The 22,699-nt window shown below is 45.0% G+C and overlaps 2 protein-coding genes and 1 non-coding gene across 5 annotated transcripts in view; 1 reads left to right on the forward strand and 2 right to left on the reverse strand.

The window, feature by feature from the left end:
• Positions 1-66: 66 nt before the first annotated feature.
• On the reverse strand, positions 67-4,182 carry rps13 (ribosomal protein S13). Its single transcript, XM_033968436.2, has 6 exons — positions 4,095-4,182; positions 2,772-2,820; positions 1,933-2,011; positions 1,389-1,558; positions 817-917; positions 67-136 (listed from the first exon to the last, which is right to left on the reverse strand). Exons 1-6 carry the CDS (start codon positions 4,115-4,117, stop codon positions 103-105), a joined length of 456 nt encoding a protein of 151 aa, XP_033824327.1. The 5' UTR covers positions 4,118-4,182; the 3' UTR covers positions 67-102.
• LOC117372934 (small nucleolar RNA SNORA19) lies at positions 287-413 on the reverse strand. The gene has a single exon (XR_004541543.1). It is a non-coding gene; the product is annotated as a small nucleolar RNA SNORA19 (small nucleolar RNA).
• Positions 4,183-4,787: 605 nt separating the features above from the next.
• LOC117372415 (pleckstrin homology domain-containing family A member 7-like) overlaps positions 4,788-22,699 on the forward strand; it is a 60,239-nt gene continuing 42,327 nt past the window's right edge. Inside the window, exons 1-5 of one of the 3 annotated variants that reach the window (XM_055222266.1) lie at positions 4,788-5,116; positions 5,228-5,304; positions 6,764-6,821; positions 21,210-21,293; positions 22,540-22,609. In XM_055222266.1, coding sequence (XP_055078241.1) covers positions 5,052-5,116; positions 5,228-5,304; positions 6,764-6,821; positions 21,210-21,293; positions 22,540-22,609 — 354 coding nt within the window. In that variant the 5' untranslated portion in view covers positions 4,788-5,051. Of the gene's footprint in view, positions 5,117-5,227; positions 5,305-6,763; positions 6,822-8,665; positions 8,868-18,301; positions 18,401-21,209; positions 21,294-22,539; positions 22,610-22,699 lie in introns of those variants that run through there. The other 2 variants (XM_055222267.1, XM_055222268.1) reach the window with 2 other exon arrangements.

The following is a 22,699-nucleotide window of genomic DNA, read 5'->3' on the forward strand; positions in this document are numbered from 1 at the left end:
TTCTGTCGTGTTTATTATATAAAACATGACAGAACTCACTGTAGGCTATGAATCAAAAGACAGAAGTAATTTTAACAAGTTTTATTAATCCAAAAAGAGCATTTATGCCACCAGAGCAGAGGCTGTGGATGACTCGCTGTGGAAAGAGAGAAACATGTCAGGACAACGAAATGGACAGGAATAAAGCAAAACAAGGTCCAGTTAAAAAGTTAATACTAAAGGTTTGGGAAAAGTTCAAACTGAGGCTACAAGTTCCATTCTGTGGCTTTAACATTTGCCTGTAGCTTAGTGTCAGAAGGGGACTGGCAGAGGAAGCACATGAGCTGCTCTGCTAATTTACCTCCATGTTCCTTTAGCACAGTAGAAATATCACAGGTCCAAACAGAGGAGGACCAGGACAATGAACTGTGCAACAACTGAACCGCAGAAAAAAATATTTTGTGATTATGGGTTCCCCCCCCATGTATTTGGGCCTCAGTACAAATAAGATATAAGCAGCTCTTGAGGTCAACATAGGTCAGCTGTGTACCATCTGCAAGACTTTTAATGTCTGAGAATCAGTAAATACACGTTAGCTTTACTGTCACAGCAAAGTTCTGAAAATTGCTTATAAATTCATCTATGTGAATAATTGGGATGCTCTGAATGTAAATGAGGAATACCTTTGGAGCAGTGCCCGTTTAAAATGAACTAGTTCTGAGTTTCATGTTAAGACCAGGTACAGAGACTTTAACACCACATTCTAAAAAGTGAATAAGGCAAAACCAAATCTCTGCAACTCTGAAGTGCATAAAAAGTACAGCTAAAGTCACATACTATTTCCAGTTGGGAGCGAGGACTCTCTTGGTTTTGTAGTAACGAGCCAATCTGTGGATCCTGCTCTCGATCAGAATCAGACGGAACTTGGCATCTTTGTCCTGAAAAAAACATTAAAGAGGCACAAATAGTAAAAACAAAGTCACAATTAGGACTAAAAACTCAAGAATGTTGTAATATGTATTTCTCAAAAGGACAGGAGATTGTGTCTAGATATTTGCAAAATTGACTGAATAAACTTCTCAATGGTCCAGTCATAATCCCACACAGAGCTCACATGTGCATTAAAAACTACAATGCTGCCTCCTGCTGGAGGTTTTGCTCTTTGACATAGATGTAAAGAATAAACCCATTTCTATTCAACACTAAAATCTGGAAAAAAAAAAAATGGAAAAGTGGTTTAAAACCCCCTGTGCATTGAAACTACTTCCCTTTGTTTAAACAGTTCAAATTAGTTTTCAACCTAAGACACTGAGGCACACAGCATTTATGTGGAGGAGAAAACGACTCAAACCCGAGAACGGGACAGATTGAATTCATTCTTGCATTCTGCTGTTTACACAAAGACTCACCTTCCTGTTCCTCTCCAGATGCTTGCGCACAGCCACAGCCTTCTTGATCAGGTGGTACAGATCCTCGGGCAGATCTGGGGCCAGACCTTTGGACTTGAGGATTCGGAGGATTTTGTTTCCGGTGACGAATCGGACCTGAGCCACACCGTGGGAATCACGGAGGATCACACCTGGACCAGACAAAGGGACAAGACATAAGAGGAATACTGACCCACAGAAGTCCAGCTGCAGGCTTTTAACATGGACTGTGTGAAGAAGTGTTCTGAGTGAGTGGCGTCACCCACAGTGTTCAGCTCCAAATTAAGCTCATTGAGGCTAGTAGCTATTAGCAGCTAATCTGGAGTTCATGTGCTATTCTGACAATGAGTATTGTAGCAACCAAAGAGCCAATCTGGACGAGGCTTTGAAGGCAACGCCACTTCCCGCCCGCACTGCTGGTTTGGCAGGAAGCACACATGTAACAGGTTTTATTGACAGCATTGCTAACGCTAGCAGGAGCAAATTAAAAGGCGATCTCATGTCAAACTCCAGACATTTGACTCACCGATCTGAGAGGGAGTCAGACCCTTCTTGGCCAGTTTAAAGATCTGCTCTTTCACATCGTCAGATGTCAGCTTCAGCCACTGCACACAAAGGGGTCAAAGGTTATTACACTGTATAATGCATTTTAAAAACAGGACACATGTGAGTACATACATTTTTTTTTGTTTAGCTTTAACTTGGCATGAGAGCTGATCTTAACTTGGTGGCATTACCTGCTTGTCTCCGTAGAGATTGATATATTTGTCTGGAATGTTCTACAGTATGGTGACAAAGGAATTATAGAATAACATAACCATGGAGACAAGCTAGTTACAGGCCCTCCACCCAAAAAGTTACTCAGTGCATCTTTAAAAATGCTAAGGCCATTGGTCATTTCATTTTCTGTGCCCTACTGCTGCTCCCACATTGACCTTAAAGCAACACTAACTCTCTGGAAATGGCAAGTCATCTGCAAGAAAGGTAAAGCCATAGTTTTGAACAATCTCCATGGAGATCGATGCCATATAGATTGTGGCAAAGAAACATTTCCATGGAGACAAGAAGACTAAGTCAGTTAGGTTTATCGAGATGCGAGCTGTGTCAGTAAGGATGCATGCGTCAGTACAATAAAAACATGCTTTTATTTATGTCCAATTATTGGTTAAAAAGCTGCATAATGAAGCTTTAAAATTCTATTATATAAAAGTTATACAAGTTAATATTTAATGGGTTTTATGCAGCTTCAGACCAGTGAAAAGGGCAAAATGAGCAAAGCTACACTCCGTGTTTTGGTTCTGTGGTTTGGTTCATTAAAGAATTTTTATTAGACTTAAATAAAAATAAACCTCATCTCGTACTTACTGTTGGCACACTGCGTCTGTACGGCAGAGCTGACTGGGACAAGCCCTTTCTGTCAACGAGAAAATAAAACATTTGTCATTTTAAGTTGTACACTGTAGAGAATCCAAACCCAGCGATGACCAGGCCTGTCCCGATGACACATTTTGAAGCTCCAAAATACAGCTTAACCATATATACGATAGATCATAATGACACCAAACCATAAAACAGAATTATTTACAAAAATGTATCAATGTACGACATTGTTAAATATCGTTAAGCTGTAAAAATTAAAAACAGAAAAAAAACTTAAGCCGAATTATGAATTAAAATGACAAACTAAAGCTCAAATGTCTAATTCATATTGTAGGGAAAAATACCCCTAAATGCCCCCCATTACAAAGAAACAGTCCCCAGGAAAAATGTTCACCCCAAAATGATCGCTTAATTTATAATATTCTGAACTTTAAGTCGATATAGTGATTATTGACAGCCCTAACCATGACCGTCTCTACATCAGAACCTGAACAAAACGCCAAAGCAATTTATAACCAGACCACTCATCAATACTTTATAATAGTCATGTATAAAACACTGTTCAACATCACAGATGCTGTGATAAGACAAGCTCTAATTCTCGCTACTACAGCAATTTGTATATAACCTTTATAATTTGAACATACTTTGCAATACTAAAAGGAAACGCTAAATATATGAAATTTGAGCTAGTGCCCAGTCACCTCCCTTGTGATCGATTCACTTAAAGTCTCATACCGATGATGTGCACGTTTGACTTTTCCTTAATAGATTAATGTTACATAGAGGGACTTTAAACACATAAACATAAAATACGCGTTAACAAAGTCACCAAACCACTTCGACTCATGATGAACTGTATAAACCAAACGTTAGTTCAGTATTTGCCCCATAAACCTCTCCTCGAGCGGCGGTGTATCTGAGCTCCAGCCCGAGTTATCAGCACCGGCCTCGGATCAACCACCGCGCACCTCCCGCTTCTCTCACGGAATACTTAACGCATTTATCCACATTCTAATATTACGTAGAGATGATCTAACATCACTGGAAAGTTTAGTGGAGGTTTAAATTGTGATTAAAAAAAAGTTTTCTATTCGAGACTCGTGGTTTGAATAGAAGCTAAGCGGCTCCTAGCGTGTGGACGCGTTTAACCCTGTGCGGAACCGAGGTATTATCAGCTTTAAACTCAATTTTTCACACATAAATGCTCTTGATTCCGGTCCGTAACATTCTCCCACGGCACATCCCTCCCAAAACCCGGGGACAGAGTCGTTTTTTGGGCATTTTTTGGTCGGATTTGGGGCTTACCCGGGAGCGTGCATGCGACCCATGATGGCGGCGGAGGAAGAGAGAGAGGCCCACGCGACACATAAGACACTTCTGCGCCTGCGCCGGGGTGACGTCAGCACGCAGACACACACGCCCGCGCACGGCCTCACGCGCACGCACACAACAGCAGTAGCGCCCCCTGTGTGTCAGATGCCCTCCCATCCTCGTAGTTACATCCCTGATTGTCAGATGCCCTCCCACCCCCCTGTATCTCGGTGTGTCAGATGCCCTCCCATACTCCTGTATCCCTGTAGTGTTAGACTGAGGGGTAGGTCACATGTCTCTAATGAATCTGCAGATGTTGTGGTGTGTCAGATGCCCTCCCAGACGTTGTTGTGGTGTGGTGGTTGCAGAAACACAGCGGGAGAATGGACCTTATCTTTGATAGAAATGAGGGGAAAAAATGTGGGTTTGACTTTGGTATTTCTTCTAAACAGAACGAACAGAGGCTCTTCTTCTGTTTTATATTTAAAGACCCTAATGGAACATTCTTCTGTTAAAGGCGCTGTGACAGATGACACGTCTGTAACACGCGTCTCTCCGCTTCCTCTCGGTGACAGATGAACATTCCAAACCTGCGCCGTAATGACGCGCGCCTCACCTCACAAATATTGTGATTACCGAGACCTGCCCGGACTTGAACGCACCGTGACCGCGACCTGCCCGGACGTGAACGCACCACGCACCTGTGGGATCTCGGAGTGGAGCGGTGGGACGCGGCAGGACGCGGCGGAGCGGCAGAACGTCAACGTGCATGGAGCCACTAGACTGAGCCATGGACCAGGTCCATAGGTTTGGTCCAGGTTTAGACCCGGTTTAGTCCAGATCCAGACCAGGTTTGGTCCAGGTTTAGTCCCTGGATAGTCTGGCTCATCCCAGTTCCGTGTCCCTGTGCCTCGTGAGCGCGCTTGTGCTCGCTCCCGTGCACTCTGGATCATGGCGGACCTGCCGAAGCACTGGGCTTATGGCGTGCGCGCGGACGGCCGGGTCTTCTTCATCAGGTGAGTCCCGCTGTTTCCCGCCGTTTCCCGCCGGTTCCTCCGTTACCGTGCGCGTCCCCGCCCTTTGCGCGCCCCCGAGGCTCTGGTGTAACAGGTGTTTGTTGTTTTCAGTGACCGCACGCGGACCACAACCTGGCTCCACCCGCGGACCGGGCTCCCGGTCAACTCCGGACATATGATCCGCTCAGGTGAGTCCTTATCCCGTAGAATACGCCGCGGAGTCCCGGGGTCTGGAGCTGCTCCGGAGGACACGGTCCAGACCGGGACAGCTCTCCTGTAAAAGTCCTGGTGTATTCCTGGTTTATTCCTGATTAGTCCTGCTTCAGTCCTGGTTGTCTCCTCACTTGTCTCCTCACTTGTCTCCTCACTTGTCTCCTCACTTGTCTCCTCACTTGTCTCCTCACTTGTCTCTTCTTTTGTCTCTTCCCTTGTCTCCTCTCTTGTCTCCTCACATGTCTCCTTTCTTGTCTCCTCTCTTGTCTCCTCACTTCTCTCCTCTTTTCTCTCCTCACATGTCTCCTCTCTTGTGTCCTCACATGTCTCCTCTCTTGTGTCCTCACATGTCTCCTCTCTTGTCTCCTCACATGTCTCCTAATATGTCTCCTCTCTTGTCTTCTTTCTTGTCCCCTCTCTCGCTCCTCCCTTTCTCCTCACATGTCTCCTCTCTTGTCTCCTCACATCTCCTCACATGTCTCCTCTCTTGTCTCCTCACATCTCCTCACATGTCTCCTCTCTTGTTTCCTCACATGTCTCCTCTCTTGTCTCCTCACTTGTCTCCTCACTTCTCTCCTCTCTTCTCTCCTCACATGTCTCCTCTCTTGTGTCCTCACGTCTCCTCTCTTGTCTCCTCATGTGTCTCCTCACATGTCCCCTATCTTGTCTCCTCTCCCGTCTCCTCTCTTGTCTCCTACCTCCTTAGTTAAAGTGACACTCAAACACAGATTATAGTTCACTGCTGTGAATAATACGGGATTAACCCACTGCTCCCTCACCTGCCCCGTCCCTTAGCTCCTAGCTCCTACCTCATATCTCCTATCTCCTGCCTCCTATTTCCTACATCCTTTCTCCTACCTCCTGTCTCCTAGCATGTGCCTCCTAGCTCCTGTCTCCTAGCACCTGACTCCTAGCTCCTGTCTCCTAGCTCCTGTCTCATAACTCCTGTCTCCTAGCACCTGTGTCCTACCTCCTGTCTCGTAGCTCCTGTCTCCTAGTTATTGTCTCCTAGCTTTTGTCTCTTACCTCCAGTCTCCTATTTCCTGTCTCCTAGCACCTATCTCCTACCTCCTGTCACGTCTCTTCTTGTCTCCTCTGTGTTATAATAGTAGTATAAGAGTTGCAGTTGTAATAGTAGTAGTTTCAGTAGTAGTCGCAGTAGTAGTAGTGGTAGTAGTAGTAGTAACGGTGTTAGTAGTACTAATCGTAGTAGTAGTAACAGTAGTAGTAGTTGCAGTAGTAGTAGTAGTAGTAGTAGTAGTAGTAGTAGTAGTAGTAGTAGTAGTAGTAATAACAGAAGACGTATTAGTTTCAATAGTAGTAATAGTTGCAGTCGCAGTAGCAGTTGGTTAAAAAGTCATATTGATTGCTTGAAGTATCAGTACTTGTTTAAATACAGTTTTAAAAAGTACTTTTGATATTTGTTTTGTTTAGACTTGCCTCGAGGCTGGGAGGAGGGCTTCTCCCCCGAGGGAGCCAGCTACTTCATCGAGTAAGTACTAATACTGTAGTACTACTAATGTTTCTACTACTACTCCAACTATTACTATTACTCCTACTACTACTACTACTACTGCTGCTACTACTAATATTACCACTGCTGGTGGTAATAGCAGTGCTCCCTCCCTCTTCCTCTTTCTCTCCCCCTCTCTTCCTCTATCTTCCTTTCCCTCTCACCCCCCCTCTCCCTCTCTCTTCTTCTTTCTCTCTCCCTCTCTCTCTTTTCTCTCTTTCTCTGACTCATGTTTGTCGGGAATCAAACCTTTTATTACGGAGACACAAACTCATCATTAAAGTCACATCTACCACAGACACAAACAGACAGCTGGTTTAGACCTGGTTTGGTCCTGGTTTAGACCTGGTTTGGTCCTGGTTTAGACCTGGTTTGGTCCTGGTTTAGACCTGGTTTGTGTCCTCGGCTGAGCGGTCAGATCCACTGATCCACTGAATGCTGTTGTTGTGTCCTTGGGCAAGACACTTGAACCCCCCTGGCGATGTTCTACATGTATGTCTATGGTAGAATGTTCAGCAGTTTCCACAATGTCACAATGCACACATTAGCAAACAAGATTTAAGTTCATCATGTGGTAATACAGGAAGTGCTCCACTGTGTTTTTAAACTCCAAACACCTTAACTAGAATCATTTGGATCATTTCAGCCCTGAAATTGCCAATCTGTCCTGAACTAAAGGTAAAAGGAGCTGTTAACTTGAAAACTACCACTTCATGACATCACAAGGTGGAACAGAGCATTTTGTTTTTGAGGAGGACATTAGAACATGGAGCTCAGTTCTGTGTACTATTGAACCTTTAAACTCTTTTCTGTTGAAACCGTCTGGACTTTGAACCCTGTGAAAAGCTTCTGCACATGCTCAGTAGAGACGTATTCTCAATGACCTTTGACCTGACATGAAAGCGCTCTGTGTTCTTCCTGTTTACCTGAGACTGCTGTCATGACGACGGCCACCCACACCTGAGCCTCCCTTTTGTCTGCTCCACCCCCCGCACCCCCTTCCCCCCCTTCTCCTCTTTTTTCTCTCTTTCTCTCTCCTTCACCCCTCCTTTGTCTCTCAATCTTTCTCTTTTTCCCCTCTCTCCTTTACTCCCCCCCTCTGTTGTGCACGCTCTCTCTCACTCCATCTTTTCTTTTGTCTCTTTCTCCTTTCCTCCCTCAGTCTCTCACAAACACGTCTAATTGTCCCTGTTATCTCTTTTTCTCCCTCTCTTCCTCTCCTCTTTCTCTCCCTTCTCTCACCTCTCTCCTTCTCTCCTTTTTCATATTGTCTCTCGTCTCTCACTTCTCTCTCTCTCCTCTGTTCTATCTCCTTCTTGTCTTTCTCCTCTCTCTTCCTGTCTCATTTTTCTCTCCTGTTCACCCTCTCATTCTCTCTTGCCCTCCCCCCTAACCCCATCTTACCCCTCTCCCTCATTTTCACACCCCCTGCCCTCACTCTCCTCTCTCTTTTCTTTCCACCCCCTCTCTTCTCTCTCTCTTTCTCTCTGTAGCTCAGAGTTTTACATAATTCATAACTTTATCGAATATTTTCATAAAACAGAATTTAAAAACATGTTCTACTGCCAAGGGAGGGCATCTGACACACAGGGATACAGGAGGATGGGAGGGCATCTGACACAGGGATACAGGAGGATGGGAGGGCATCTGTCACACATATTGTGGAATTCTGGGACAAAGACTCTTTTAAATGAACAACAGACCTTTGTGCTCTGAGACGTGGGTCTGAGACACGCCTCTGAACCAGAACCAGGACTAAAACTAGACTAGAAGTGGACTAAACCAGGAGTAAAACTAGACTAGAAGTGGACTAAACCAGGACTAAACCAGGACTGAACCAGGACTCAGCCAGGACTCAACCAGGACTCAACCAGGACTCAACCAGGACTCAACCAGGACTGAACCTGGTGGAATATTTGAAGAGATGGGTCAGTGGTGCAGTCGTCTCCATCCAGTCCGGTCTAAAACCCGGATCATAACCAGACTAAACCAGGACCAACTCCTCACCTGGGACCTGACTGACTGGTAAGATTGAGCTTCTGGGTCAGATGCCCTCCCATCCTCTTGTATCCCCAGGTGTCAGATGCAGTGCATCTGATGCACCTGATGTTGTGGTGTGTCTGTGGTGTGTCAGATGCCCTCCCAGAGCTTGTGGTGTGTGGAACATTAGTTTCTTTGAGTCTTTTAAACCTTGGTCCAGGTCGATGTGTGTAAATATTTGATGTATTTGGCTGAGTCACTTTTGGATCTGAGTGTGAGGACTGTTCTAGTCCTGGTTCAGCGGTGGTTTAGCCCTTGTGTAGTCCTGTTTAGTCCTGGTTTAGTTCTGATTTAGTTCCAGTTTAGTTTTGGTTTAGTCCTGGTTTAGTTCTGGTTTAGTTCTGGTTTAGTCCTGGTTTAGTTCTGGTTTAGTCCTGGTTTAGTTCTGGTTTAGTCCTGGTTTAGTCCTGCTTTAGTCCTGGTTTAGTCCTGGTTTAGTCCTGCTTTAGTTCTGCTTTAGTCCTGGTTTAGTCCTGGTTTAGTTCTGGTTTAGTCCTGGTTTAGTCCTGGTTTAGTCCTGGTTTAGTCCTGCTTTAGTCCTGGTTTAGTCCTGGTTTAGTTCTGCTTTAGTCCTGGTTTAGTCCTGCTTTAGTCCTGGTTTAGTTCTGCTTTAGTCCTGGTTTAGTCCTGGTTTAGTCCTAGTTTAGTTCTGGTTTAGTTCTTGTCTGGGGCTTTAGAGACAATCAGTGAAAATGAGACAAAAATAGCATCACTATCTCTCCTTTCATTTCTGGGGCGATCAAGAGACGGCTCCATTTTTCTTTCTCCTCTTCCCCCTCGTCTCTCTCTTTTCACATATCTCCTGTCTCCTCTCTCTCTCCCTGCCTGCTTCTCTTTCTCCTCTCCCTCTCCTCCCTCCCTCTCTCCCTCTCTCGTTTCCTCATTTCCCCTCTTTCTCTCCCCTCCCTCTCTCCTTCTCTCTCTGTCACATCTCTCCTCCCTCTCTCATTCTTTATCTCTCTCCGCTCCCTTTCTCTTTGTCTCTTCTCTCCCTCCTTTCCTCTTCCTCTCTCCTTTCCTTCTCTCTCTTTCTCTCTTTCTCCATCATCTCCCTCTCCTTTTCTCTGTCACATCTCTACTCTCTTTCCCTCTCTTTCACTCTCCTCTCCCTCCCTCACTCTCTCCCTCTGTTCCTTTCCCCTCTCTCCTCTTGTTCCCTTCCTCCCCCTCTCTCCTCTCTCACTCCCCTGTCTCTCCCCTCTCTCCCATTCACTCTCTCCCTTCTCTCTCTCTTTTTCTCCCTCTGTCTCTCCCCTCCCTCTCTCTTTTCTCTCTGTCACATCTCTCTTCCCTCTATCTTTCTCTCCCTTCTCCCTCTCTCTCTTTATTTTCTCTGTCACATCTCTTCTCCTTCCCTCCCTTTCTTCTCTCTCTGTCACTTCTCTCCTCTCCTTCTCCGTCCCTCTATATCTGTCATATCTCTACCTTTTCCTTCTCTCTCTTTCTCTCCTCCCTCTCTGTCACATCTCTCCTCCCTCCCTCTCTCCTTCTCGCTCTCTGTCACATCTCTCTGTTTTCCTCATTTCTCGGCTGACCCGATGCTGTGTGTTTCTCTCGGAATCTCTCCTCTTTTTCCCTCCAAACGATGGATCTAAAGAACCCTCTTTAGTCCTGGTTTGATTCTCGACTGGACCCAGGTTTGGACCCAGATCTAGACCAGGATTTCAGCCAGATCTGGACTGGATTTAGTCTGTTTTTTGAGTCTTTTTTGGATGATTCATTTTTCTGTTTTGGTTCTGAGACGTTTGAGGAAACAAGAGATTGGACCAACATAAACCAGGATTTAACCAGGACCAAACCAGTACTAAACCTGGACTAAACCAGGACTGAACCTGGGTTGAACCAGGACTGAACCAGGACTAATCCAGGACTGAACAAGAACTAAACCAGGGCTAAACCAGAACTAAAGTAGACCTTAAGCAGGAATGAACCAGGACTGAACAAGGACTGAACCAGGACTAAACCAGGACTAAACCTGGTCTAAATCATGACTGAACCTGGACTAAATCAGGACTAAACCAGGACTGAACCAGGACTAAACCAGGACTAAACCTGGTCTAAATCATGACTGAACCTGGACTAAACCAGGACTAAACCAGGACTAAACCAGTACTGAACCAGGACTGAACCAGGACTGAACCTGGTCTAAACCAGGTCTAAACCAGGTCTAAACCAGGACTAAACCAGGTCTAAAGGGGGACTTGTGCACAGTGAGACTTGTCTGGATGAAGTCATGTTCAGATTTTGTCCCTGAGGCGTTTGAATCCAGACTCTGATCCAGGTGTGTGACTCACCTGCCGTCGCCAGGTGTGCGTTACCGTGGAGACCAGGTGTGCGTTACCGTGGAGACCTGTTGTGATGGACTCCGACTTTTCTTTGGAGCGTTTAAAGTTTATAAAGAGTTTGAAAATGTGGCGTGAGGAGGAGGAGCCATGTCCCCACCTGTTTCCTGTGGGCGGAGTCTTCTACTGTGAGAAGCACAGGTACAACAGAGAGGGAGGGCATCTGACACACACAGGGAGGGCATCTGACACATACAGGGAGGGTATCTGACACAGACACAGAGGGCATCTGACACACACAGGGAGGGCATCTGACACACACAGGGAGGGCATCTGACACACAGGGACAGTTCAGAGCATGTGAATATTTGTAGATGTTGTTTTCAAAGCTCATTATGGTAGATAAAGTTCTAGTATGTAACTTTTCTGTGAAAGTGTTTGTCACCATATAGATTATTATTGTTCTGTTCAGACTAAATGCCAGACATACTGTAAAACATATTTATGTATCAGCTCTGTGGAGAGGCAGGAAAGAACGTTACATTTAATGCCCCAGTGTGGAACATTTGAGCCAGAGCCACAACTCGAAGATCAGATCTCTGTGTTTCCATGAAAGTCTCCCTCAGCTTCAGTTTAGCTCCAAACAAACACCTTTATGCTGTTTAAAGAGGTTTTACATGTCATCCATGTTTGAGTAATCTAGGGATCTCTCCCAGGCCCATTCAAACTCTCCTTGCCTGTGCTCTCACATGACAGTTCTCCATAAATATACAAAAACATGATACAAAACTGTACACAGCAACTTGACAAACCTGATGTGATGTGCAGTAGTTTCATTAGTGAGATGCAGCTGATTGTGTTGTGATAGTGCTCTGAAGGGGGAGTGACTTGGCACAGAGAGCAAAGGGAGACATGGGAGAATGACAGTGAAACTTATAAAACATGTTAAACCGTTGTTTTGGGTGAATATAGTATTTTCAAAACAATAAAAGGAAACATGGTGATCTAATGTTACGTGTTACATTTAATACCCCATAGAGGTCAAATATCACCTCTTTTATACCACATAGAAATAAAATGCCCCTGCTTTAATACCTCATAGAAGTAAATACCTTCAGTGTTCAGTCTGTGATGCTGTTGGAGATTTACACAGGACTGGATTGGGGCATTTCTGCAGTTTTTTGGCTCCAGTTCTTTAGAGATCTCTGGTTTTCTGTTGTATTATTGATACTGAGAGGGGTCAACGTGTATGTCTATGGTGGGATCTTCACCACTTACCATGGAGACACAATGCACACATTAGCAAGCACTGACACAAAAGTTTTCAGATTGTCTTAAAGCACAAATCATCTCAGATCAGCACAGATCAACTCAGATCAGCACAGCTCACCTGTTGTAGTTCAGATAAGTCAGCTCTTTATGATCAGATTTGATTAAAACAAAGCTCAGATTAAAGTCTAACAGAGCCTCAGACACAGCAGTGCCCTTAGTTAGCATCACATCCCACAGAATGAGTGTGTCAGCTGCAGTATCTATAGGAGCTGTTGATTTTCCTGCCTCACTCCAGAGAACGACAAGATTAAAATATTTCTTCATGAATTCAGTCGTTTTCATTGTGATCAGCCTAGCTCTCTCCTCCACCCACTCACCTCCACATCTGTCCATCTCTTTTTCACCTGTGTCCTGTCATCCTCCTACTCACTCCCTCTCCTCTTTTTTTCTGTCCTCCCACTCTCTCTCCCTCTCTCTCTCTCTCTCTCTCACACCTCTCCACATCTGTTTCTATGGCTGTCTGTCCATCTTCCTCCCTGTCTCCCTCACTTCCTCTTTTCTCATTCATCTTCATTCTTTCCTTTCCTATGTTCTGTGTCCTCCTTCTCTCTCTCTCTCTCTCTCTCTCTCTCTCGCTCTCCTTCACTCTTTTCTTCTCTCTTCTTTGTCCTAACCCTCTCTTTCCTCTCCTCTTTTTCCTCCTATTCTCTCTCTCTCTCTCTCTCACACACACACACACACCTCTGCACATCTGTCTCTATAGCTACCTGTCCCTCTCCTCCCTCTTCTCTCTCTCCATCCTCCCACTCTCTCATTCTCACTCACTCTTTCACTCTCTCTCACCTCTTCACATCTGTCTCTATGGCTACCTGTCCATCTCTCGCTCCTTCCTCTCCTCTCTCCCTCACTTCCTCTTCTAATTTTCTCTATCATCTCCCTACTTCTGTCTGTTTCTGCAACCATCTCTCCCTCTCACTCCCTCACCCCTCCCTCTCTCTTCACCCCTTTCTCCAATCCTCTTTCTCTCTCCTCCAACTCTCTCGTTCTCACTCTCTCCTTCTCTCACCTCTCCACATCTGTCTCTATGGCTACCTGTCCATCTCTCCCTTGCTCTCTCCCCCTCTTTCCTCTCCTCATTCCTCTCTCTCTCTCCCTCTAGCTCTCCCTGTCTCCTCTCCTCCCTTTCTCCTTCCTTCTCTCTCTCTCTCTCTGTCTCTCTCTCTCTCCTCTTTCTTTTTTGTTTCTGTCCATTCTCTGTTTCAGCATCAGGATGACTCACACTGACTCACACAGGTCTATCAGTCTGGACCTGATATAGTCCTGGTTTAGTCCTGATTTAGTCCTGGTTCTTGGTTCAGACCTGGTTTAGTCTCGATTCAGTCTTAGTTTAATCCTGGTTTAGTCTTGGCTTAGTCCTGATTAGTCCTGGTTTATTCCTGGTTCTGACCTGGTTTAGTCCTGGTTTAGTCTTGGTTCAGACCTGGTTCAGTCCTGGTTTAGTCCTGGTTTAGTCCTGGTTTAGTCCTGGTTTAGTCCTGGTTTAGACCTGGTTTAGTCCTTGTTCATATCTGGTGTAGTTCTTGCTGTTTGATTTATTCATTTTCTGTTGAATCATTTGAGCCTCAGGTTGAAATTCAAGGACTCTGCACCAGCTGAAAATAACAAGACCAGGATCATAACCAGATCTGAGGGTCCAGACCAGGATCATAACCAGATCTGAGGGTCCAGACCAGGATCATAACCAGATCTGAGGGTCCAGACCAGGATCATAACCAGATCTGAGGGTCCAGACCAGGATCATAACCAGATCTGAGGGTCCAGACCAGGATCATAACCAGATCTGAGGGTCCAGTTAGGTGTTGCTGAGGATCCTGGCTGCTGGTGTCACAGTGGCTCAGCTCTCCCTCTCACCTGGAGGTTGCTGGTTCTAGCCCCACACTTTGCTCTTTCCTCAGAACATTTCTCTCTCTTTTCACGTGTTTTTGAGCAAACTCACAGTCGATCATTAACTCGCATTAACCTGGATGTGAGCCAATCAGAGCTTAGCGTGTGACCCTCAGGTTGTTAATGATTGGCTGAGGTGTGTCTGGACCCCGCCCCCTCCTCTGTCTCTCTGTAAATAATTGGACAAACCATAGCTATCTCCCGCCCTCTTGACTCTCGCACTCCTGCTGTGGCTTCGTTGGTTTATTTTGGATTTAACGTGGAGTCAAACCCTCAACCTCCAGAGGTGAGTCCATACTAAGACTCAATACCCGATACTCAATACCCAATACTCGATATCCAGTACTTGATACCAATTCCGATACCACAATGATAATAAAAACACTCTTTTGACAGTAGAATGTGATTTTCAACATTAAATGGTAGTGTGTATGATTGACAGCCTGAGTGCGTCAGATTGCCCCAGGGCAGCTCTCGTCTCAGAGTAGTGTCCTCTGGAAAATGTGACTGACAGAGACCTGCTGTAGACTGGTTATGATACGGGTCTGGTCCTGGTTTAGTCCTTGTTTAGTGCTGGTTCAGTCTTGGTTCAGTCCCGTGTTAGACCTGGTTTAGACCTGGTTTACTCCCATTTTAGTCCTGGTTTTAAATATTGACTTTCAGTTCAGCTTTTCTGGATTTTGTGCAAATATTGGATTTATATCTGAGACAGTTTGAATAAATGTGTCAACAGTAATTGCACACTGTTAGTGCTTATAATATTACTACTGTTAGTACTACTACTACTGCTACTACTGAACTACTACTGCTTTTAAACTATTACTACTATTACTAGTTTTTGCACCACTCTCAGGCTGAACTGTCTCAGAGTTTATGTCTCATGAGCAGGAAAGAGCTAACATCCAGAGATAGCGTGTTAGTGTGTTTGTTAAAGCATGTATCCTGTCACATGTGTCTTTAGTCTCCAGACACTAGTGTAAACAGGGACATGGAGTCCTGCTTTTCTGTGAGCAAACCTTTTATACAGAATTTATTATTTGAAGCTTTTTCCCATGTTCAAACACCTCATCAAAAGCACATCACACTAGCAAGCAGACCATTTATTTTCATTTGCACCAAAGCCTTAGAGAAGGAAGGTGACTGATTTGTCTGTTATTAATGTTCACATCTTGATTTAGGGACAAAATAGTGAAATAAAAACCACAGGATCATGTAGAGTCGGATAATATGAACATTTTAAGGTCTGATTCAAGATCCTGACAGCAGCAGTTACAAAGAGGGGCTACAGTTTTTACAGAGAAATTGAATTGCAGTCGATGGAGCCGGAAGTACACCCATGATCACTTCCTGTTTGGAGCGTGGCGGGTTGTGGGTTAGCCATGCCCATTTAAATATACAGTCTATGCTAGCAGGTTAGCTTTGTCCTTTCATATGTACAGTGTGTGTTTGTGGTGCTTTAAAGCCTCTCTCTCTCTTTAGTCCTTGGTTCTTGTTCCAGTTGAGCTCAGCTGTGCCTGCACCTGCTTCTTTTTATAACTCACTTTTTTATATTTTCTGTTTCTTGTTTGTCTGTGGAGCTACTGAACGAGGACAGGCTGTGTTTGTGTCTCTGAGCAAGACACTTCACCACACAGCCCAGTCCAGTGTTTGACAGAGAGACAGGGATCTGCTGTAGTCCGATTATGATCCTGGTCTGGTCCGGTCTGACAGAGAGACCAGGGACCTGCTTTAGTCCGGTTATGATCCTGGTCTGACAGAGAGACCAGGGACCTGCTTTAGTCCGGTTATGATCCTGGTCTGGTCTGACAGAGAGACCAGGGAACTGCTGTAGACCCGTTATGATCCTGGTCTGAATGTGAAAGAGTGTAAACCTTTAGAACAGAGAGTCCCAGAATAAATTCAGAGAAGGGGAAGTGTCTTGCCCAAAGGCGTGTGCCAGAAACAGGCTTCAAACCACAAACCTTTCAGTCAGTGAGTGAATAAACCCCCATGGAGTCACAGGGAGGGCATCTGAAACACAGGGAGGGCATCTGAAACACAGGGAGGGCATCTGAAACTTGCTCTCTCCCATGTCTGAGTCTAATATTTAAATAATTTTTGAGTATGTTACATAAGTAATATGCTTTTCTCTTTCCCTCTCTCCTTCTCTTTTCTCTCCCCCCTCTCATCCTCTTCTCTTGCTCTACTCTCCCTCGTTCTCTCTTCTCTCTTTTCTCTCATATCTCTCCTCGCCCTCTTTTTCTATTCTCTCTCTTTCTCCTCTCTTTTCTGTCTCTCCTCACTCTTCTCTCTCCCTCTCCTTTCTCCTCTCTTTAATCTCTCTTCTCCCTCCTCTTCTCTCCTTTCTCTTTTTTATTTCTCTCCTCTCCCTCCCTCCTCTCTTCTCTCTCGTTCTCTCTTTCTCGTTCTCTCTTTCTCCCTCCACCCTCTCTTCTCTCTTCTTTCTCTTTCTCCTTCCTCCTTCTCTTTCTCTCTTCTCTCTCTTTCTCCCTACTCCCTCTCTTCTTTCTTTTCTTTCTCTCTTTCATTCTCCTCCCCCTCTTCTTTCTCTCTCTGGTGGATTTGTAGATTCTATTTTCCTCTGACTCAGAACAACAAATCTGTCCTGAAAATCTGCCAAAGATACTGCATCTGTTACACTACTACTACATCAATAACAACAACTACTACTACTACTACAACTAGTACTACTCCTACTCCTGCTACAGTGTGATGTGAAGTGCATTGACCAATGGCACAATGAGAATTTACACTCCAGGTCAAACAGGAATTGGTTTAGCCCCTGTCCCTGTTAGTCCTGGTTCAGTCCTGGTTCAGTCCTGGTTCAGTCCTGGTTTAGTCCTGGTTCAGTCCTGGTTCAGTCCTGGTTCAGTCCTGGTTCAGTCCTGGTTCAGTCCTGGTTCAGTCCTGGTTTAGTCCTGGTTTAGTCCTGGTTTAGTCTTACTATAGTAGATGCAGTTTATAATATGACTTCTCTTATATAGTTGTTTTTTCACAAAGTCCTAAGAAAATGTGAGATCTTTTGTCAGTTGTGAGTCCTGCCCTCTGTTTACAATTAATCGTTACACAGAATTGTCTTTAGTCAATTAATCGTTACACAGACGCTTCTTTAGTCGATTAATCGTTACACAGACTCGCCTTTATTCGATTAATTTATCGTTACACAGACTCGCCTTTATTCGATTAATTTATACAGACTCTTCCTTATTCGATTAGTCATTACACAGACTCGTCTTTAATTGATTAATTGTTACAGACTGGTCTTTATTTGATTATTTGCTTTATTCGATTAATCGTTATACAGCCTTTTCATTATTCAATTAATCATAACACAGAATCATCTTTAGTCGATTAATCGTTATACAAACTTTTCTTTTTTCAATGAATTGTTACACAGACTCTTCGATACTCGATTCATCTTTACAGACTCCTCTTTAGTCGATTTATCGTTACATAGGCTCTTCTTTAGTTGATTAATTGTTACAGACTCTTCTGTATTCGATTAATTGTTACAGACTAGTCTTTATTGATTATTTGTTGCCACCCCCTCTCCCATTCTCTCTTTCTTTCCTCTCTCCTTCTCTCTCTCCCTCTCTTCCGCCTTTCTCTCCCTCTCTTATTCGTTCTTTCTTTTCCATCCCTCCCTCTCCTTCTCCCTGCCCCCTCTCTCTTTCATTCTCTCCCTTCCCCCACTCCCTCCCTCACTGTCTCCCTCTTTCTCTCCATCTCTCCTTCTCCCTTCCCCTCTCCTTCTCTCCTCCTCTCCCTCACTCATGCTCACCCTCTCTCTCACCCTCTGTCCCTCTCTCTTTCGTTCTTTCCGTCCCTTCCTCTCTCCCTCTCTCTGTCGTTCTCTCCTTCCGTCCCTCCCTCTCTGCTGTGTGTTATTTGTGTCACAGTTCCAGTGTCTATAAGCGTCTGCAGTACTCTGTGAACTCCACAGTACAGGGCTGTAGTACACCGTAGTACATGAGAGTATTGTGAAGTACAGGAAATACATGGGGCAGGTGGAGTACTGTTGTGAGTACTGCGTTGTGGGAACTTTGTTGTGAGTACTGCGTTGTGGGTACTTTGTTGTGAGTACTGTGTTGTGTGTTTTAAGTGTGACAAAGCTGTTCTAATGTAAGGAAAATGTCCTGCAGTGGGGCTTTAAAGCTCCTGTATCACACAGACAGACTCCTGTGAGCTCCATGTTAGTATGTCCTCCTAAAAATGATTCTAGTGAAGGTGTATGGAGTTAAAAACACACTTCCTGACATCACAAGGTGGAACAGAGTGTTTTCTACCTTGATGTCACAAGGTGGAGTGTTTGAGAGAACTCAGCCTAAATATGCAGGGCTTAGTCCTGGTTTAGTCTTGGTTTAGTCCTGATTTAGACCTGTCTTAAGACCTGATTTAGACCTGGTTTAAGACCCGGTTTAGTCCTCATTTTGTCCTGGTTCAGTCTGATTCTCCTCCAGCGTTTTTCATTTTCTTTTGTGAATTATTCAGACAGGAGTTAAATTTGGCTCCATTTTAGAATCTTCTATTCATAGAACTGAACCAGGACTAAATCAGGTCTAAACCAGGATTGAACCAGGACTGAACCAAGTCTAAACCAAGACTAAACCAGATCTAAACCAGGACTAAACCAGGACTAAAGCAGGACTGAACCAGGACTGAACCATCACTGAACCAGGTCTAAGCCAGGTCTATGTGAGATATATAACAGCTGTGACTTCCATTAGCCCAGAATATGACGCTCTCAGACTAACAAAACATAAAAACACATTAAGAACCAAGGGATGAAAGAAATGAGAGAAATAGGAGTGAGGGCGTTCAAACAGGAGAGAGAGGAAAGAGAGGTGGGAGAGATGGAGAGAGAGGAAAGAGAGAGGGGAGAGAGAGATGAGAGAGACGACAGAGAGAGGAGAGGGGAGAGAAAGGGAGAGTAGAAAGCGATGGGAGAGAGGAGAGAGGGGGAAAGTCTGTGGTGAAGGGTTGCTCGGTTTACTGGACTGGATTTTTAAATGTCCCATAATGCACTATTCTCTGACCTCTCTTATTATGTAGTTTCCTCATCACAAACAGACCTGGAGCTGTGAAAACACAACTCCAGGTCTGTTTTTGAGGAGGGAAAATTATGACAGGGAGCTCACAGGAGTCGATGTGATACAGGAGCTTATGGGAGTTTCTCTGTGGATTTTGCATGTTCTCTCCATGTCTGGGAGCGTGTCTGCCCCCTGCTGGACACACACATCCTGCACACCTGCTATGTGACATGAGGGATATTTTAAAACAGATTACATTTACACATTTATAAAGAAAGAGAGGAGAGAGAGAGAGAAGAGGGGAGGGAGAGCGAGTCAAAAGAGAGAGAGAAGAGGGGAGAGAGTCAAAGGAGACAGAGAGAAGAGGGGAGAGAGAGTGAAAAGGAGAGAGACAGGAGAAAGAGGAAAGAGGAGTTCTCACTTCTTTCCTGTTCTCTCTCTTTCACTCTCTGATTTTGCTGAGTCCAGCTGCTTGACTCTATCTCTCCCTCATCTCCTCTCCTCCCTCCCCACCCCTGAGTTGTTTTCTGTCTACCTCATCCCTCTCTCCACTTCACTCTCTCCTTTCTACTGTCCTGTCCATCCCTCACTCTCCCCCCTTTCTCCCTCTGTCTCTTCCTTTCTGCTCCCAGCTCCTCACAACTCTCCCTCTCTCCCCCACCCCTACCTCTCTCCCTCCATCTCCTCCCTCTCTCTGTCCCTCTCCCTGCTTCTCCCTCGTCCTTCCTCCCGCCCTCTCTCTCTCTGCCTCTCTCCTCCCTCCCTCGATCCCTCTCTCTCTCCCTCCCCCTCCTCTCGCTCTTCCCTCTCCCCCCCTCTGCCCCCCCTCCCTCTCAACCTCCTCCCTCCCCTCTCTCTCCCCTCTGCTGTCCTCCCTCTCTCCTCCCACTCTCTCTGTCTCTCTTGTCACTCCACACATTCCCTCTCTCCCTCTCTCCTCCCTCTCTCTCTCTCACTCCTCCTCCCTCTCTCTCTCTCTCTCTATTGTCACTCCACACATTCCCCCTCTCCGTGTCTCCTCCCTCTCTCTCTCTCTCTCTCACTCCCCTCCCTCTCTCTCCCTCTCTCTCTCTATTGTCACTCCACACATTCCCTCTCTCCGTCTCTCCTCCCTCTCTCTCTCTCTCTCTCTATTGTCACTCCACACATTCCCTCTCTCCGTCTCTCCTCACTCTCGCTCTCTCTCTCCCCCTCCCTCTCTCTCCCTCTCCCCCTCTCTCTCTCTCCCTCTCTCTCCCCCCCCCCCTCTCTCTCTCTCTCTATTGTCACTCCACACACTGCCCTCTGCTCAGAATGTGCTGATGTAGGACAGAGACTGGATCAGGACTGAACCAGGACTTTGGACCAGGACTGGACCAGGACTTTGGACCAGGACTGGACCAGGACTAGATCAGGACTCGGATTTACGTGGGTCTAGACCTGGACTACAGAGGGTCCATTTTCGATTGTCTCTTCATCAGGTTTGAGTTTGTTTGAGCTAAAGTTTGTGAATTAACTTTTAAATGAACTTAAACTCTGTGTCAGATGCCCTCCCTGTGTGTCAGATGTGTCAGATGCCCTCCCACATAAATGATGAGGTTAAACATTTGTGGATTTTCTCTGTGACGTGTGAATAAATGAGGAGCAACTGTCGGCATTTCACACCGGGACTAACAGGTCTAAACCAGCATTAAACCAGGACAAAACTAGATCTAAACCAGGACTGAACCAGGACTGAAGCGGGTCTAAACAAGGACTAAACTGTGTCTAAACTGGGACTGAACCAGGACTGAAACAGGTCTTTTCTCTGTGTGTTTCAGTCATAACGAGAGGAGGACCACGTTCATTCATCCTCAAACAGGAGTCGCCTCCACAGAGAACTCCACCTTCATCCTGCACGAACTGTGAGTACTACAAATACTACAAATAGTACTACTACTATTACTCCTACTGCTGCTATTGCTACTGCTACCACTACTGCTACTGCTACTACTACAAATAACACCACTACTACTGCCACTTCTACTACTACTGCCACTACTACTACTACTTCTACTACTACTGCTACTGCTGCTACTACTGCTATAGTTACTACTACTACTCCTACTACTAATACTACTAAGGCTACTACTGCTGCTACTATTACTACTGCTAATGCTAGTAGCGCTACTACTGCTATTACTACTAGTACTACTACTACTACTACTACTACCACTAATACTACTACTGCTATTGCTCCTGATACTGTTGCTACTACTACTGTTACAACAACTAACTACTACTACTATTACTACTACTAGTATTGCTACTGCTACTGTTGCTGCTTTTTTTTTTTGCTGTTTTTACTACTTTATAAGATAATTGTGTTTAATGCCATACTCTGGAACATCTCGGCAAAGCAATAACAAATCCAAGAAGTGGGCCCTCCATAAGAAAAGTTACATAGTGCAGCTTTAAAGCCACAGTGTGTAAGGTTCTGGAGGAGGCTTGTCACTTACATGTTTCCATGGAAACAGAAAGTTAACACCATACTCTGGGATATTGTCCATGGCGATAGATGAGTTTTATGCCCCACTGTGGAATATTATAGTAAAGGAGGCTCCTCTAGGCCAAGTAAGACCAGGAGAGGCAAGCCCACTGTCAGTATGGACATGTCATACAGTGCAATAAACACAACCAAACTGGAAAAACATGCTTTTATTTATAGGTTTTGACTAAAAAGTTACACATTAGGGCTTTAAATCTCGTGGACGTCTAGATGACAGGATCTCACCTCAGACTTAAGCTAAAATCTGACTATGACTTAATTTTTTTTTCTCTGAGTTGATGAAGTTTACAGCCATGATATGTAAAACCTCTGACTCCTCCTGGTTTAAGACTTGGTTTAGTCCTGGTCTAGTCCTTGTTTAGTCCTGGTTTAAATCTGGTTTAGTCCTGGTTTGGTCCTGTTTTAAACCTGGTGGAGTCCTGGTTTAGACCTGGTTTAAGACCTGGTTTAGTCCTGGTTTAGTACTGGTTTAAATCTGGTGTAGTCCTGGTCCAGTCCTGGTTTAAACCCGGTGTAGTCCTGGTTTAGTCCTGATTTAGTCCTGATTTAGTCCTGGTTTAGTCCTGGTTTAGTCCTGGTTTAATCTTGGTTTTGTTTTTCAGACCTCAGTCCAGAGTTATGTCTAAACCTGAGCTCAGCGACTCGTCCACAAATGCCTCAAACAACAACAAGGTACACACTCTTTCCTTCATCCCATTCTCCTCTCCATCCATCTCTCCTCCTCTCCCCTCTTCTCCTCTCTATCCCTCTATCCTCTCCTCC

The sequence above is a fragment of the Periophthalmus magnuspinnatus genome, chromosome 6 (genome assembly GCF_009829125.3).
Source record: "Periophthalmus magnuspinnatus isolate fPerMag1 chromosome 6, fPerMag1.2.pri, whole genome shotgun sequence".
NCBI classification, from domain to species: Eukaryota; Metazoa; Chordata; class Actinopteri; order Gobiiformes; family Gobiidae; genus Periophthalmus; species Periophthalmus magnuspinnatus.

What these genes read in the sequence shown, in the direction of transcription:
- rps13 (XM_033968436.2), bottom strand. Translation starts at nt 4,117, where the DNA reads ATGGGTCGCATGCACGCTCCCGG. An exon ending in ATCTGGAGAGGAACAGGAAG is followed by an intron (nt 918 to 1,388) that starts GTGAGTCTTTGT and finishes TGTTTTTTTCAG; the next exon opens with GACAAAGATGCCAAGTTCCG. An exon ending in CTCGCTCCCAACTGGAAATA is followed by an intron (nt 137 to 816) that starts GTATGTGACTTT and finishes CTCTTTCCACAG; the next exon opens with CGAGTCATCCACAGCCTCTG.